Raw genomic sequence first — 17,243 nt, forward strand, 5'->3', positions numbered from 1 at the left:
ACAGGGCTAGAAGAAACACAGACAGGCGTATATTATGCCAGGATTAGACCTTAGTTCAATTCAATTAGGACATTTAAGTTGCTTTTATAAACGTGCCTTAGAAAAAACATTACTGGTGTGCATCTTGAGACAAAACAATGCCACTGAGTACTGACATATTTTAAGAGATGTCAATGCAAGTTGCTTTCCGTTAAAACAGCTCAAACGGGCATTTTAGTCTTGGACTAGCGTAAGCCTTGAATGTGAAACGGGACAAAGTTATTTGTGACATTAAGCTGTGGTATTGAGTTATTTGTGCCACAGCTTCAAACTCCGTTGTCCTACAAAAATGAGAGAACATCATAAGAGTAATACTATATAATTATAATAAATACGGTTCCACTTTATCTTACAGTGTACTTACCGAAGAAAGTATTGGGTAAGGTAACTACATGGGTTAAGATTGGGTTTAGGGGCAGGTTCGGGGTTAGTACCTAGATATTACCCAGTTATTGTAATTGTTTATAATAAGTATAACATAACATAGTATGTACAGAGCAGAACTGTAAAATAAAGTGCTATCATAAATACTTAATTGGAGGGTCTTTGACTGGATTTATGATAGACATACTAAAAATAATTAAAAGTACAGTTTTTATTTGACAAAAATACAAAAATAACTTCTCAATTTGAGCAATTTCTAACATACAAAGTCTTAGTGACTATCTGTCTGTGCTGGTTAACAAAAAAATACTAAATTTGACTGAAAATCTAAACAATGTCCACAATAAGCTCCTAAAACAGTTCAACTCAATTTGAAGATAATACATTTCCAATGCTTTACAGGCTCATTTCAAAGATGTTTGTGCATCCAATTTATAATTGAATAAAACACAACAAACAATGCATGTTAGCCAACGTCTGTAGCAGTGTTTTGTCTGGCAGATCCAGACGGGAGGAATGACCCAGTTTCTTTTAATATTACAAAGCAGCAAAATTACAACAATGTCTATAACGATGCATTGTCTATAAAACATTTCCTCCATTTCACACAATTTTTAGGGGAGGCAAAGGTATATACAGTATACTTGACATACATAAAAACCTGAAAGGTCATCAGAAACCTGAAACAAATGCACAAAATGTTTCTGTATATAGCACAGTGTTAAGACTAAGGCCAGAAACAACATGCAAATACACAAACACAGATACAAATGCATGGCCAACCCACTGCAAGAACATTGACAACAGTACTCAAGGGAGTGATAAAAATAACAGTTTTTTTGCCATTGCTAATACCCGCTATCGCACCCCTGACTCAAAACGCGAAGTGTACTTGTGTTGCATTAAGACGGTTGTGCAAAACTGAGCTTACTATATCTCATACTTACTTGGACATAATTAGTTTCAGGCCTAGAAATTCAACAATTAAAATGATAGCTGTGCTGCTGACATCCTAACAAATTCATAATGCAATAAACCTCAGTATCTGATATATAAAGCAATCAGAAGTTTCTACAAGACTTCTACTACTTCTTAGAACGTCATTTTAGTCTCTCATAATTGTTTGGGCACAATTTTTTGTTTAAAAAAAAGTAAAAAGATAAATAAAATGCAAGCTGGTGTTTTAACCATTGTTGGCCACCATATCAGTTTGATCCCTAAATGTTTCTGTGGATCAAACTCATAAAGTTCTCTTCATTTTAGGATTTTCAGCACATATGGGTAGTATTTGAGGAAGATCCGTTGCGCAATGTCATATGTGTTGCCTAGTGGTTTGGACGGATATTTCCTCTGGTTGTAGACGAACCCTTTCTCCACCTGGAACACGGCCTGGTTGAACACATCCTGTTTGAAGGGTCTTCCTCTGTCCAGACACTCCACTAGCGTATTAACAAACAAGCTCCAGCGCTGTAAATAATAGTCTTCCACTAGACCACCCCACTCCTTGCTGGCGTAGTCCAGGATTTCCCCATCGGGTCCCCATAGGGTGATCTGATTTCGTGCGTTCATATCATACAGCTGCGCCTCGTGCTCATCCAAACCCTGAGACTGAGCCTGTTCAAGCCACACCCCCAAAAGGAAATGTTCGTTGCTGGAAAGGAGGCGGTCCAGTTCAGGTAAGAGATCGTAGACAAGCACGCCACCAGCGGTCAGGAGCTCAGGAAGCTTTTGGGCCTGAGAATTAAACAAAAATAATAATTAAAAGCTGCAATTTTGTACACACTATGTGCGGGGTATTCCCACTGGCAGTGTAGGTTCGAAACACAGCAGAAAATTTGTAATGAAAGCTGTCATGCGACATGGGAGCACAACACAGTAACAAATCTAGTTTGGGAGGAACACGCTCAAATGATCTAACTAATCAGGAGTGCGTTTCCCAAAGCCAAAAATGGTCGCACGCTGAGAGTGAGGGGTCGGGATGTAGGAAAGACTGGCGAGGAACATAGGTGAGTCAGCTATATACAGTATGTAGGCATACTGGAGTGCGTTACCCAAAAGCATTGTTATCAATACAATTCAGCGTAACGTATGGCTTTTCTGCATCCCGACCCCTCACTTAAATGTATTGGCTTTTTCAGATCTTTTGATCAAATTGACAAAATAAGCTCCCACAATTTACATATGAACGTGACAAGAGACGACGGGAAAACATACGGAGAGCAGCAGCTTTCGTCTTTGCTCTGACAGCCACAACACAACGCACTGTGAACATTGTGCTTGGTACGTTTTTCGTCTTCAAACCAAACTTCAACCGACAAAGTTTAAATCTCATCTGGGTAGCATGATTCCCAAAATGTTTACGCATTAGGTCAGTAGGCGGAGAGTAGGCTCTTTTGTGGCTTTTCGACCACATGACCATCTACACTACGAAAGCAATCCGTAGCAAAAATAGGTTTTCTACCTCTGGAAAGTGGTCGAAACTCGAAAGTGGACAAGCTCAAAATGTGTTAGACCCCGTTTATTATATAGCGTCATCCACTTGTGATCTGATCGACTAAAACACATCTTAATACCAGGTCTAAACAGGGCCTAAGATCCGCACTTAATCAGATGAAAACATCATTAGTTCAACACAACATATGTGGGGGGTGACGGTGGATTTAGTTTGGATATGAGTGAGAGTGATGATGAAGTCTAAAGGCCAGGGAATACTTTCTTTGTCCACTCTGAAAGGCTTGTGCGCTCAGTTGTGCACGAGACAAAGTATAATCTATTGACAGTGTGCATGGATTGACATACTTGGTACATGCACACAACCTAGTGGACCTTTTGTTTTTGAGCACTCAGATCAAGTGCGCATGGACAGATGAAGATTTTTTTCCTGTGGACTGTCCGCGGAACAAGGAACAAGAGAAGTATACTTTAGGCTTAATCATACCGAGTGAGAGCAGTCAAAGTGATTGAACTCCTCATATTTACTCCTCAAAGGAGAAAGTTGCCTTAATGCAAACAATACAGACTCAAGTGTTGTTCACTTTGCTGCACATAATAGGACCAATTAGTAACACGATATATAGACTCACGTTGTGTTTACTATCATAAACACTGTGCTTGTTTTTGATGATGCAAGATGAACGCAAATGCATCGGGGTTCGACAGAATCATGTAATTCTGAAACCAGACCGATGCAACGCGGGGGTCAGGAACAACTGTACTCTGATTTGGACTACAGAAAATGTGCCTAGTGTGAAATCCCCTTAAAAGGTTCCTTTAAGCAAAAATTTTAATTCTGTCATCATTTACTCACCCTCATGTCGCTCCAAACCCGTAAGACTTTCGTTCATCTTCGAAACAAAACGTTTGATGAAATCTGAGCGCTTTCTGTCCCTCCATAGACAGTCTACGCAACTACCACTTTAACGCTTCAAAAAGTTAATAAAGAGATTGTTAAACGAATCCATATGAATAGAGCGGTTTAGTACACATTTCTGAAGATATTTGATCGCTTTATGATGAACAGATTAAATTTAGGCTTTTATTCACATATAAACATGGATAAGCGAACATAAGCAGAAGCTCAAACGTGCTGCGTAACACGAGAATGAACCTCATTGGTTCTTGCTGAAGCTCCAACATGCTGCGTAACACGAGAATGAACCTCATTGGTTCTTGCGAAGCTCAAACGTGCTGCATAACACGAGAATGAACCTCATTGGTTCTTGCTAAAGCTCAAACGTGCTGTGTAACACGAGAATTAACCTCATTGGTTCTTGCGAAGCTCAAATGTGCCGCGTAACACAAGAATGAACCTCATTGGTTCTTGCTGAAGCTCAAACGTGCTGTGTAACACGAGAATGAACCTCACTGGTTCTTGCTGAAGCTCAAACGTGCTGCGTAACACAAGAATGAACCTCATTGGTTCTTGAGGAAGCTCAAACGTGCTGTGTAACACGAGAATGAACCTCATTGGTTCTTGAGAAGCTCAAACGTGCTGCATAACACGAGAATGAACCTCACTGGTTCTTGCCGAAGCTCAAACGTGCTGCGTAACACGAGAATGAACCTCATTGGTTCTCGCACATCAAGCGAACATGCTTGAGCTTCCGTATAACTGATGTGTGAGTTGATGAATGTTTATATGTGAATAAAATAAATTTGGACTGAACCGCTCTATTCATATAGATTAGTTCTATGATCTCTTTATTAACTTTTTGAAGCATCAAAGTGTCAATGGAGGAACTCTTAGAGGAGCTCTCAGACTTCATCACAAATATCTTCATTTGTGTTCTGAAGATGAACGAAAGTCTTACGTGTTTGGAAGGACATGAGGGCAAGTAAATTATGACAGAACTATCTCTTAAAATTTTCTGGGTGAACTATTATGGGGCGCCGTTTGTAAAGCGGCTCACGCTGAAAATAACAGCAACATTTTGACAAATTTAGCTTCAAACAATGTTTAAAAAACTGGTATGAATTTTTGGCGGTCACTTTTTTAGCACATTTACAACAATATTTGTCAACTTAGAGATATTTTAAATAGTTAAATCTAAATGTTAAATGTTAAATCTAAATGTTAATTGTTAAATCTAAATGTTAAATCTAAATCTAAATGTTATATCTAAATGTTAAATCTAAATCTAAATGTTAAATCTAAATCTAAATCTAAATCTAAATGTTAAATCTAAATCTAAATGCTAAATCTAAATCTAAATGTTAAATCTAAATCTAAATGTTAAATCTAAATCTAAATGTTAAATCTAAATCTAAATGCTAAATCTAAATGTTAAATCTAAACGTTAAATCTAAATGTTACATCTAAATCTAAATGTAAAATCTAAATGTTAAATCTAAATTTTAAAACCGGTTATCTGCATTCTGAATTTGCATATTAGTTAAATATTTAGTTTCACCCGAAACATTTAGATTCAACATTTATATTTAGATTTAACATTTAGATTTAACATTTAGATTTAGATTTTGTATTTAGATTTAACATTTAGATTTTACATTTAGATTTAGATGTAACATTTAGATTTAACGTTTAGATTTAACATTTAGATTTAGCATTTAGATTTAGATTCAACATTTATATTTAGATTTAACATTTAGATTTAGATTTAACATTTAGATTTAGATTTAGCATTTAGATTTAGATTTAACATTTAGATTTAACATTTAGATTTAGATTTAACATTTAGATTTAGATTTAACATTTAGATTTAGATTTAGCATTTAGATTTAGATTTAACATTTAGATTTAACATTTAGATTTAGATTTAACATTTAGATTTAGATATAACATTTAGATTTAACTATTTAAAATTTCCCTAAGTTGATAAATATTGTTGTAAATGTGCTAAAAAAGTGACCCCCAAAAATTCATACCAGTTTTTTAAACATTGTTTGAAGCTAAATGTGTCAAAATGTTGCTGTTATTTTCAGCGTGAGTCGCTTTACAAACGGCGCCCCATAAACTATCTCTTTAAATTTTCAACTTGTAATTTAGTAGGACTGGTTTGGTAGTTCATCAATATCAACCATAACCATTACGTTTGTGTTTACCTGGAAAGCATTCCGTATTTCCTTGTAGAACTCAGTTGTAAGAAGCTGAAGAGCCTGTCGCGTCACGTCCACAAGATCATACCGGAAGGTTTCCAGAGCGACAAACCCTGGCGAAGCATCGAACAGAAGCTTCCATGCCTTGTAGAAGTCAGCCGGTTCATACCAAATGTCAGTTTGCATGCGCAGGGACGGCCGATGTACCAAAGGACTCCTGTTGTGGTTCTTGTATTGCGGAAGAGTGCAGTTGTACACGCTATGAAATAAGAGATGCCAGGCCAGCGTCAGGTTCTCATCCATGGTACCGTAGCGCCGCAAGGCGTACAGCGATACCCACTTGGAAAGGTTGACGGGTTCTTTGCGCCAGGCCAGCTCGCTCATGAGTTCGTAAACAACTGGATTCTGTTCAATGCCTTCGGGAGTCAAACCCAAACCCACTAGGGTTGTATTCGGGAAGCGGAGGGCTTTGAAGGGGCCGGAGTTAATGCTCTCCACCGTTCCAAACAGGCCGCTATTCCCTCCAAAGTTGTGCAGCATGCACCAGATAAACGGCTGGCCGTAGAAGGAGTTTGTGGAAGAGTAGACAGGCGTGGATTCAGCAAAGAGATCAAGGACAATCATGCGCCCCAGGGGGACGCCGTGTAACAAAGCCTTGACCTGGTCTGGTTTCCAGAACGAAGGGTCACTGATAAATAGCCAGCCCTGCATCAGCCAAATTGCTTGAGGGTCCACTGCCAGAGAGAGAGTAAATAGGAGAGAATAAGTGATCAATGCATCTGTGTAAGCAGTTGTGTCTCAAACCATCACGGGGTTGGGAACCCCAACTGTGCCCAGATAAGAAACGGGTCAATTATGGGTTTTAAAATTAGAGCAAATGCAATCCGATGTGCCAAAGAAAAATTAACAACTCTAGAACAATACCACTTGAAACAGGGTGCAAAACAGGGTAACAATGGCATAATTACCTGAGGTCATAGTACTGAAAACGGCACGGCTGATAGACGCCAGGTAAGTGGGGTCTGAGGAGGCTGGGATCATCTCATTAAAGGTGTCTGTGTTGTAAATGTGGTCTGTTCCAAACTCCTTAATGATCTGGGTCAAAAAGAGCGCTCCTATTCGCTGGAAGAGCGGGTCGCGTGGGTCCAGCACGTAGGCGCAGGAGTAGGTACAGTTAAAATGGCTCCAGGGGCTCAGCTTGGTCACGTTTGCTTGGGGAAACAACCTACAAGACATTACTAAATGTGATTATTTCTGTCTTCACTATCAAACATCTGAAAACAGAACAAGAGAGACATTTTCACAGCCGTAAAAATTTACTCAACAACAACCGAAGCCACTTTGAAATTCAAGATTTCAAGAACTGAAATCTGCACTCCTGTAAAATACGAGAAAGACATATTTGAGGAATATTAGTTTACCTGGTAATACCTTCAGGTATGATTCCTGAAAATGCAGGCAATACAGGTATCATCCCAAAAGATCTCATACGGTCCAATATTTTAAACTGCAGGAATAAAAGGTACAATGTTTAAAAGGATTTTAATAACAACATTTTAATGCACGACTATGTGTAACTAGATTTTTACATTTTCAAACGTTGTCATCATAACGCTAGAGTGTTGTGTGTGGTTGTAATGTTTTGCTCTGCCGTTACTAAGGTGTTCTGAGTGGTTTTTAGCAACTTGATAAAGTATTTTGTATGATTGCTACCCACAAGTCTCTATAGCCGTGTTTCCACCGCAGGAATTTTCCCCAAGAACGAGGAACTTTAGGGTGGTACTCGGTGTGATTCGACCGCAGGAACAAGGGTCTAAATGAAGTTCCGGGTAAATATCCCCCCCCCCCCCCCCCCCCTTTCAAACGGCCCTGCTCCAGAGGTAGTACTTTTTCAAAGTTCGGGAACTTTCGGGGGTGGGACTTGGGCGCTGAACATGCTGATTGGTTAAACTCACACAGCATTTTATTTCAACCAGCATTTTTAAAAGTCTTTTGTGAGGTTCGTTCTGCATTCAGTAAATATCAGTCTTGCTCTTTCTGTCCAATGGCACGCGTTCGTCTCAGCAATCGCACGGTCAATGTCCGTAATAGCTGATAATAACCTACGTTGTCTTATTTTAAATCTTGCTTTACGAGTTTTCAGAATACGCTTTAGTATCAGTGCTCGTCTCTTTTCCGCAGTTTTGTTAATGACCTCTTTAGTACATAACCAGCAAAAGCAGCGCTGCTTGGATCTCCTCCATACTTGTTATTGTTGCAGACAGTGTCGAACAAAAATGATTACTGTCCGTCACTGACTGGGAGGAGCAGTTGTGTGCAGTCCCACGTCTCTGGGCTAATTTGCCTAATCTTCACGGTACTTTAGACCGCAGTGGAAATGCAGACAGTAGCAGGTCTGGGGGGAAAAGTTCCTGTAAAAAAAGTTCCTGGTACAAATTGTTCCGGTTAATTTCGGTGGAAACGCGGCTTATGATAGCCTCTAGATGTGGCACGGATATTCTGGACTAATCTGGCCTCTAAATATCAGTGTGTAAAGTATTTGAGTAAATGTAATTAGTTACTGGCAAATCGATGGGTTTTTGTAAGAAAAATATCCATATTTAAAATTTTACTAAGAAAAATATCTAGTTTCCGACAGACCGCCTTCCGTATTCAACGTATGAAGAAAGTGTACCACCTCTCGTAGTTTATGCTACGCTTATGCTACATCCGACATCATGCTTCACGCCAGTTATGCTTTTTCCGTAAGTTGAAGGCTAGATATTTTACTTAATAAAGTTTTAAATATGGAACTCAGCAATTTGCTTCAGAAGGCCTTTATTACCCCCTGGAGCCGTGTGGATTACTTTTATAATGGATGGATGCACTTTTTTGGGCTTCAAATTTTGGGTTGCCATTCACTGCCATTATACCTGTAAACCTTGGAAGAGCCATAAATATAACTTTTAAAATATAACTCTTGATTATAATCGTCTGAAAGAAGAATGTCATATACACCTAGGATTACTAGAGGGTGAGTAAATCATGGGGTAATTTTCAGATTTGGGTGAACTATCCCTTTAAGTATCTTTTTGGCTACTTAGTAGTTTTAATGAATATCAAAGATATCTACTTGACTACACTTTTGAACAAGTATATGCACTCTTTCCTCCTATACATTTGTGATGAGCAGGCCTACAAGGAATCTGCACCCGCAGAATTCAGCAGAAAACTGAATTCACAACCTGCATTCACAACCTGCGTGTGTACAATTGTGAGGGGTAGTAGTCTGCGCTGATTGACGTGACATTTTTTTTTAGTGAGAGAGTGATATTTTAAAATTACTAAAATAAAATTGAACATGGAGGACTAAGGAAACATAAAAATCTGCATAAATTACTTATTTATAGCTATTAAAAGTAGTCAATTTATTTACTTGGGTAGGTTTTTTTTTGCTCTATTGTTGAATGATATGAAATTGTTTATTTAATGATTTGTGTACAATACAATTGATAAAGCAATATTTTCTTTTAGTGGATATTCTATAAGAGAGATCTAGGTTTGTTTAAAAAACAAGTTGTTCTATTTTTGATTATAACCCTTAAATAAAAGTTAAGAAGTGAATATTTTATATGTTATGTTTTCAGTTCCACTACTCTTAGATCTTTTTAACACATTTACAACCATTCCGCATAATTCCGCAGATTTTTCAAAAATTCAGTGCAGAAATCACAAAGTCGGCAGATTCCGTCTGGCCCTGGTGATGAGTAATTATAATGCATTTGCTCGTTACATTTTGCATAGCCCCTAACTTTTTCTGCAGCAGTATATTTCTGCTACAAAAGAAGTGATATCACCAGGCCATTGAAAGTACTAGAACTTGAGCGCTTTGCCCTTAATCACCCAAACTTCACACTTGGAAAGTGTGACAAGGAAAGCACCTTATACTTGAGCGGCACATATGAGGTGTTATGATAAATTGTGGCATTTTATATTCTATTGTTTTTTTATGAGTTTAATAAAGAACTCGTCTTCTGTCCAAACATACCATCATCTGTAAAGAATGATCGACTTTTACATACGCCAGGTTGTAAACTCAAAGTGGCAACATGGTGGCAACTCAAAGGTTTTTTTACCACTTCGTTATTTTGGCTCGGCATTTCGTTTTTTTGGAAATATAAACTGAATTTAGAAATGCTTTTGAAATGAATGCGTTTAATAAACAAAATATATTTTTGAAATGAAGACAGCGTTTGGAGTGGAGTGCAAAATAATCTGTTCCCTGAGTCCACGGCCTTTGCTGTTATCGTGAGTGTACACAAATAAAAGTAGACAGTTTATAGTTTATAATTATGTCTTGCACTTATCTGTATGGCTAAAAATTATGGAGTATTTTAAGTTTCCGCTGGAATAAGGAAAAAATTCATCAAAAGGCGAGGGTTAAAGAAAACGTAGCCTATTTAGTTTCATATAGTTAGGCTATGTCTAAATTGTAAAATTAAAATGTCTTTTAATTTCATATGTTGATTATGAAAAGTGAGCAGCATGAGTAAGGCTACATAATCAGATGCGCATATGTCTGGAGACATGGATTTTGAGCACAATTGAATTGTGTTTTTTAGAAAGTCTTTCTTTAAAATTAATTTCGTTTTGTATAAATTGTATTTTAATTTTGATCAATGTTTAATCAACTATTTGGCTGTAGGCTATATTTAATAAATAAGAAGCAAACCAAGATCGTCGGGAATGGATTGACCTAGTCTTTGAGCAAGGCTGAAACTATAGCGTCTTTCTGTTTTAATACATTTCTTGAATATATGTCATAATTACAGGCCTATAGATAGTTATGATATTTGTGGTTGCACCGGGGTCCGTCATTATAAAGTTACGCCACTTTCCTTATTAGGAAAAAATATATGTCTTTTTAATAACATAAGATCTCGTACATACTTGAGTGGAAAAAAAATTATATGTAGGCCCTATGTGAGAGCAATGCGTGGCCGTACCAGGTGACCTGTAAATGCGAAAAAACTGTTTCCATTGCAGTTTTGCGAAAATTTCCTTTTTCGAATTGCCTGAAAAACCACCTCATGCGAGCGTAAAAACTTTTTTCCGATATATGGGAGTTTTTGCGAAATTGACGCGTTTCCATTGGGCGTATTTTCAATTCGCAATTTCAATTTGCGCAATTTGAAGGGTAAAGGAAACGCGGCTATTGACTCTTAAGCATTTGCCTAATTCAATCCAAACAGAGACTTTTTTTGGGCCGGGCAGTGTATATGTTTGCTTGGATTTAGATCATGTCTATTAATAGGTCTTATTAAAAGCATGTTGGTGTATAACTAAAGTAAGAATAATGTATGTGATATATGTTTACGCTAGTTTTTGTATGTGATCAGAAGACTGCTCAGTACCTGCAGGTAGAGCTGTTTGACATGCCAAGACTGAGGAAGTGGTCCTCCCCACTGAAACAGGTTTCCCATGCGGTTCCACGCTAGGAAAGCTGGACCTGTGAAGAAGCGATCCACCTCAGTCTGGTTCAGACCGAGAGACAGATAAACCTACAGTGCATCCGGAGAGAAAACAGGCAAATATAAAACGTAATACTCTGAAAATGTACATTTAAAAAACTCAATTCACAAATACTCTCACCTCTTGCCATAGCACCTCCTGTCCAGTGAACGCCAGTGGAAGATTTATGCCATTCAGTGCCATCCAATCAATCTCCCTTTGCCACCTCGGCCAATCCCACCACACGGAGGAGTAACTCTGGGTACACACGTTCTGATAGTACCTGAACCTAGAGTTACACAAACACTCAAATATATGAATTTGCTCAAATAGGTTTGCTGGCAATCTCCTACTTGTGACGTACTCGGCAATACCGTTTACTGTTTTGGAGCTGTAAGGAACATGACCTCATTCATAACGTTATATTCACATTGTGTGGAAATCACTGTTCGCCGGCATCTCTGAGAGTGACATAGCACAGGCCAGCTCATGCAGAACTAACAAGACAAACACACAATCAGACAACAAACAAGGTTCGGCTACTACAAAACATGCGCATGAACAATAGCGGAGAGAATTAACAATGCTGCATTTTTTTTCTTTGGCCTGCAAATGACACACACACACACACACACACACACACACACACACACACACACACACACACACACACACACACACACACACACACACACACACACACACACACACACACACACACACACACACACACACACACACACACACACACACACACACACACACACACACACACACACACACACACACACACACACACACACACACACACACACACACACACACACACACACACACACACACACACACACACACTGGGGGCTGCCCTGATTGGATCTACATGAGAACATGTAGAAGAAACAAACAACTGCTCATTAAAGGACAAGATGCCCGCAGAAACATGCAAATAACAAAATGAACAAAGAAGACACACAGCTAATAAAGTGTGCATTAGTCAGGTTAGTTGCACAAATCTGAACATTACAAAATACATTATAGTCCAGCTTAAACACATTGAGAAAACTAGTGATAGTTACTAGTATTTTGTTTTATATCTGTGCAACAACAGACATTAAATATCAGTTCTTTTGCAACTATTTTATGGAATATGCAGTATATCAATTGTGGTTGACCAATATGGATTTTTCTATACCGGATAATTTCTCAAATAAATAATTGTACACAATATTTAAAATGATTTTTTTTTTACACACAATAAAAAAATGTAAATAAATGTGTTTATGTGTGTGTGTGTGTGTGTGTGTGTGTGTGTGTGTGTGAAAATATTGCCAGTATATTAAGAACTGCCATAAAGAGGAATATGTTATATCAAAAATTGGCAAATAATATCACTAATATCTCATTTGAATTAATCAAAATATCTGGAATATTTGTACTTTCTGAAATAGTTGAAACTGGTATGAGCTTCAGTCCCTACAGGAACAGGAAAATTGCCGAATATATGACAGATTTTAGAATTAAAATGCATGCATATGATAAATGTGACAATAAATTATAAATATGCATCACAGGAACATTTAGGTTTGAAAGAGTCTCCAGATCTTTATTAACTTGAATTATCAAAAGTTGTTGATAGAAACCGAGCGATTGGTCTGTTGTAGTGTGACATCATTTAATTGCACTGTGATGTCATTGATCTGTGGCCTTCTTTACATATGATGTCATGTATGGGTCAGTGTCAAATAAATAATAAAAAAAATTCAACCATGCATACATTTAAATGGGATATTGGCTAAAACCTTGTTTCATTTATTTTGGAAAAATCTGATTTATAATTGATAAAATTTACTCTTTTTAAATATCCCCTCAAATAAAAGGAAGGAACACTATATTATAAATGTAATTTTATCTAAATGTCATATACATAAATGTAAGTACAGTAAAACCCAACCTCTGTTTTTGGTTCTAGAATTGATATATAAATAAAGACTATTTTTAGTTCAATTTTAGTTTCTAAATGTAAGTGATTTAATACATTTAGATAATGTTTAGCCTGATTTTATGTTTTTCTATATGCATTATTGCAGTTCTGACTGTACATTGACTTTCTTTATTTGAAGTTTAATAATAAAAAAGAAAGAAATAATACATAAAATGTTTTATTTATTTTATACTCTGTGGAATGTTTTATATTTCTTGAAACGTTAAAATATTTATGTGAAACTTTCCTTTTTACTTATAATTGATTGTCTCGGTCTCGAATCACTGAAAATACCAATCATTATAAATCAATAAGTTTATATTAGTGCTGTAAAATCGATTATTCGCATCCAAAATAAAAGTTTGTCTTTGCATAATATATGTGTGTATATATATTATTATATTTTAGTGCTGTCAAATCGATTAATCACATTCCAAAACAAGTTTTGGTTTACATAGTATATGTATGTGTAAATATATTACATTTTAGTGCTGTCAGATCGATTAATCGTGATTAATCATCCAAAACAAGTTTGTGTTAACATTGTATGTATATATTATTATATTTAGTGCTGTCAAATCGTTTAATCGTGATTAATCACATCCAAAACAAGTTTGTGTTTACATAATGTGTATATATATATACACACACTCATTCATGTATATTTTTAAAGGGGTGGTAAAACACATTCTTTCGAAGGCTTGATTGTGTTTGTGGGGTGCACTGTAACATGTGTTCATGCTTCGTTTAAAAAAAATAATTATTATTTTTCATATATTTGACCTTTATTCTACACTGGTCTGTCCCTCCTTGTAAAACGGTCTGATGCTTTCCGGGTTGTATGAAGCCAGTCCCTCAAAAATACGCAATGGGCTCAGATTGGTTAGCTGGCCCAGTGTGTTGTGATTCGCTAACCGCCTGCACGTTTGTCGGAAACGTCACGCCCCTTACCTTTACCGGTAGACTGTGCTTTGGTCAGTATTAGAAACAACGGCGTCAATAAAACCACACCAATCTGAGCCCGAATCAGACCCAGAACATTTGAGTGAAGATGATCGAGCAGAACCTGTTCAGTCCTCAAGAGTAAAGACTGCGGATCTATAGTGATCGCTACTGAATGGCACTTTAACTTTTGTATTTTTAGAACGATTATAGCCAAATATCTGTCGCAAGAACTATTAACCCAAAACACTAAACACTGGCTTTACTAGTAAGTTAGCCAAATCACACACAGAACCATGTTTAGCATGCCTGTAGATAAACAATACATAAAAGCTCTAATCAAAGAATCATTTACACTAATGTCAGGTTCGCTGTTGAGATTTTAACGTTAGTGTTTGTAACGTTAGGTGTCCGTCGGATAACGTTAAGTATGAATGAGCATTTAACAGACTGGTTTGCAGAACAGTGCTGTCATCTGTTTACTTCCTTGCTACAACCTATTACAGGAAAACACATCGATGAAAAATAAATCAGACTTACAGGTTGTGGCCCGTAAACAGCTTCTGTTTGTAAATCCAGCTTTCAGGACAAGCCGTTGTGCATATCCTGTATTGAACTCGCGAACATTGTGGAAGTTTTCCTCCGTGAAATGTGCTGCGGGAGGGAGCCCCGCGCGCGTCGTGCATTCACACACTGGCAGTGTTTGTCTTATGCAGCTGACGTTGTGCAAATCCGGCACTGAACTCGCGAAGATGGATGTTTTCCTCCGTGAGATGTGCTGCGGGAGCCCCGCACGTGCCTGTTCCCTTCTGTCTCATACACACGTGCATATAACATGTTTTATGTTAAACGCTCTGCAACGCACCCCCGTCCCTATGAAGGCTGAGCAGAGCAAGTACCCCAGACCTGCAATCCGGATGAAAATAACAGCGTTTCCTCGGCATCGCGGCAACAACACTCCCGCCTAACTATACCACAACAGCGCCGCGATACAAAATCGCGCCCCCGCCCCCCCTATTTAATATTCTCGGAGGAGGGGTTTATGTAAATATTGAGCCTGGTGATGTCACCAACCCTAGAGGAAAATGTGTAGTCGCCCACTGGCCGTTTGCTGTAGTTCTTAGAAATGGATTTCTTTAAAAGCAAATATCTCCCTTTGCTTTAAACTTTGAACGTTGTAACTTTGCAGATGTTGTTTATGCTCAAGCAGCAACATTACACGCTAGCTAAAGTTAGAATAGTGAAATCGTGGTTTACCACCCCTTTAAGAAATATTTGCATGTATATATATATTTATATTATATATAAATATTTATAAATAAATATAAACTTTTTTTAAAATATACACATGAATGTATGTGTATTTATATATACATAATAAGTATATACAGTACACACATATATTATGTAAACAAACTTTTATTTTGGATGGGATTAATCGCGATTAATCGATTTGACAGTGCTTTTGCCTGTGTGTATATATTTATAAATACTGTATACACACACTCACACACACACACACACACACACACACACATTTATATTAATATTAACACACATATTTAATATTATATAAAACTATAAGTTAAATTAGTAATAGGTTTAGATGATTTTTAAAAGCAGACTTTTAAATGTGATTAACCTGTGCGGTGTGTTGATGCGCAGGACGCCGGTGAGAGGAGGCAGGGGTCGGGGGAGATTGAGCTGGTCTCCAGACCAGGACACATGGCAGTTGCAGAAGTATTTCAGGTAGTTGTATATCCCGGTGGCCACCGCGACCCCCGTGCTGCCCACTGCTATGATCTTGTTGTTTTTCGCGGATCGCAGCTCACACAGGTCTAAAGTGTCATTAGACAGAGTCCTGTTGACTGACACGATGAACTCCCGAGATCTGTTGCCCAGCAGTCGCCGGAGCAGCTCCACCACAGCTCGGGACTGAGTTTTATCGCTCGCTTTGGCTCTCAGATGCGCGAGAGTCTGGAAGTCGCTGCAGACCGACTGCAACAATGTCACAAATAAAAGCGCGAGCAAAGCGCAGCGGTTACAACGTCCCATCTTGAGTTCTGTCACGTCAGTCGCATCGGTGCTACAGATGTAGGGTAAAACTTTAAACTTTTCTACTATTGATTTCCTTCGCGTGAGCAGGAAGCAATGTGTTTCAATTGGGAGGCAGGCGACCAATCACGAGACTGTCTCAGTGGTATCGGAGGAGCTTTAACCAATAAGAATTCCAGATTGAAAGAAAATGAGGAAACTCTGTTGTATTCATCACGTGATTCCATTCCATTGAATGTGTGATCCCTATAATGACATAAACTCTACAGTTGTTATGAGGCTGTTTAACAGCATAAACATAAACCTTATCGATGCTGTTTATCAGGAAGAAACTGATGAGGAAATAGAAAATTGTCATCAACGAGCTGATGACTAGTATTAATCTTTCCTTAAGAAAGTAATACTATTAAAAGTGGGCTGTGTAATGCACATTTATTATTATAATAAATCGAACAACTGTGGCAAGGAAAATAATAAAAATGGTCAGATAGATAATAAAGAGCCCGTGGATTGGGAACCAGACTCTGGCACATGTTTAAGTAAATGCTAAATATACATTTAGTCTTTTATATATATATATATATATATATATATATATATATATATATTCATTATGTATAATTATAATTAGATTGGTTATCACTATGAAATCAATTAACTACAGTAAAGCAACAGAATGCATGTATCAATTAATTGTATTTATTTATTTATTTGTTATTATTATTATTATTATTATTATTATTATTATTATCATTATTATTATTTAATTTCATTTAATTTTTAATTTATTTATTTG

General features: G+C 37.4%; 1 protein-coding gene across 1 annotated transcript; it reads right to left on the reverse strand.

Moving 5' to 3' along the window:
• Positions 1-616: 616 nt before the first annotated feature.
• Positions 617-16,597, reverse strand: naglu (N-acetylglucosaminidase, alpha). The gene is made up of 7 exons (XM_079805829.1): positions 16,035-16,597; positions 11,611-11,758; positions 11,373-11,519; positions 7,401-7,486; positions 6,948-7,204; positions 5,986-6,713; positions 617-2,157 (listed from the first exon to the last, which is right to left on the reverse strand). Exons 1-7 carry the CDS (start codon positions 16,445-16,447, stop codon positions 1,678-1,680), a joined length of 2,259 nt encoding a protein of 752 aa, XP_079661955.1. The 5' UTR covers positions 16,448-16,597; the 3' UTR covers positions 617-1,677.
• Between the last annotated feature and the right edge of the window lie 646 nt (positions 16,598-17,243).

Source organism: Gobio gobio (assembly GCF_949357685.1).
Source record: "Gobio gobio genome assembly, chromosome: 23".
NCBI lineage: Eukaryota > Metazoa > Chordata > Actinopteri > Cypriniformes > Gobionidae > Gobio > Gobio gobio.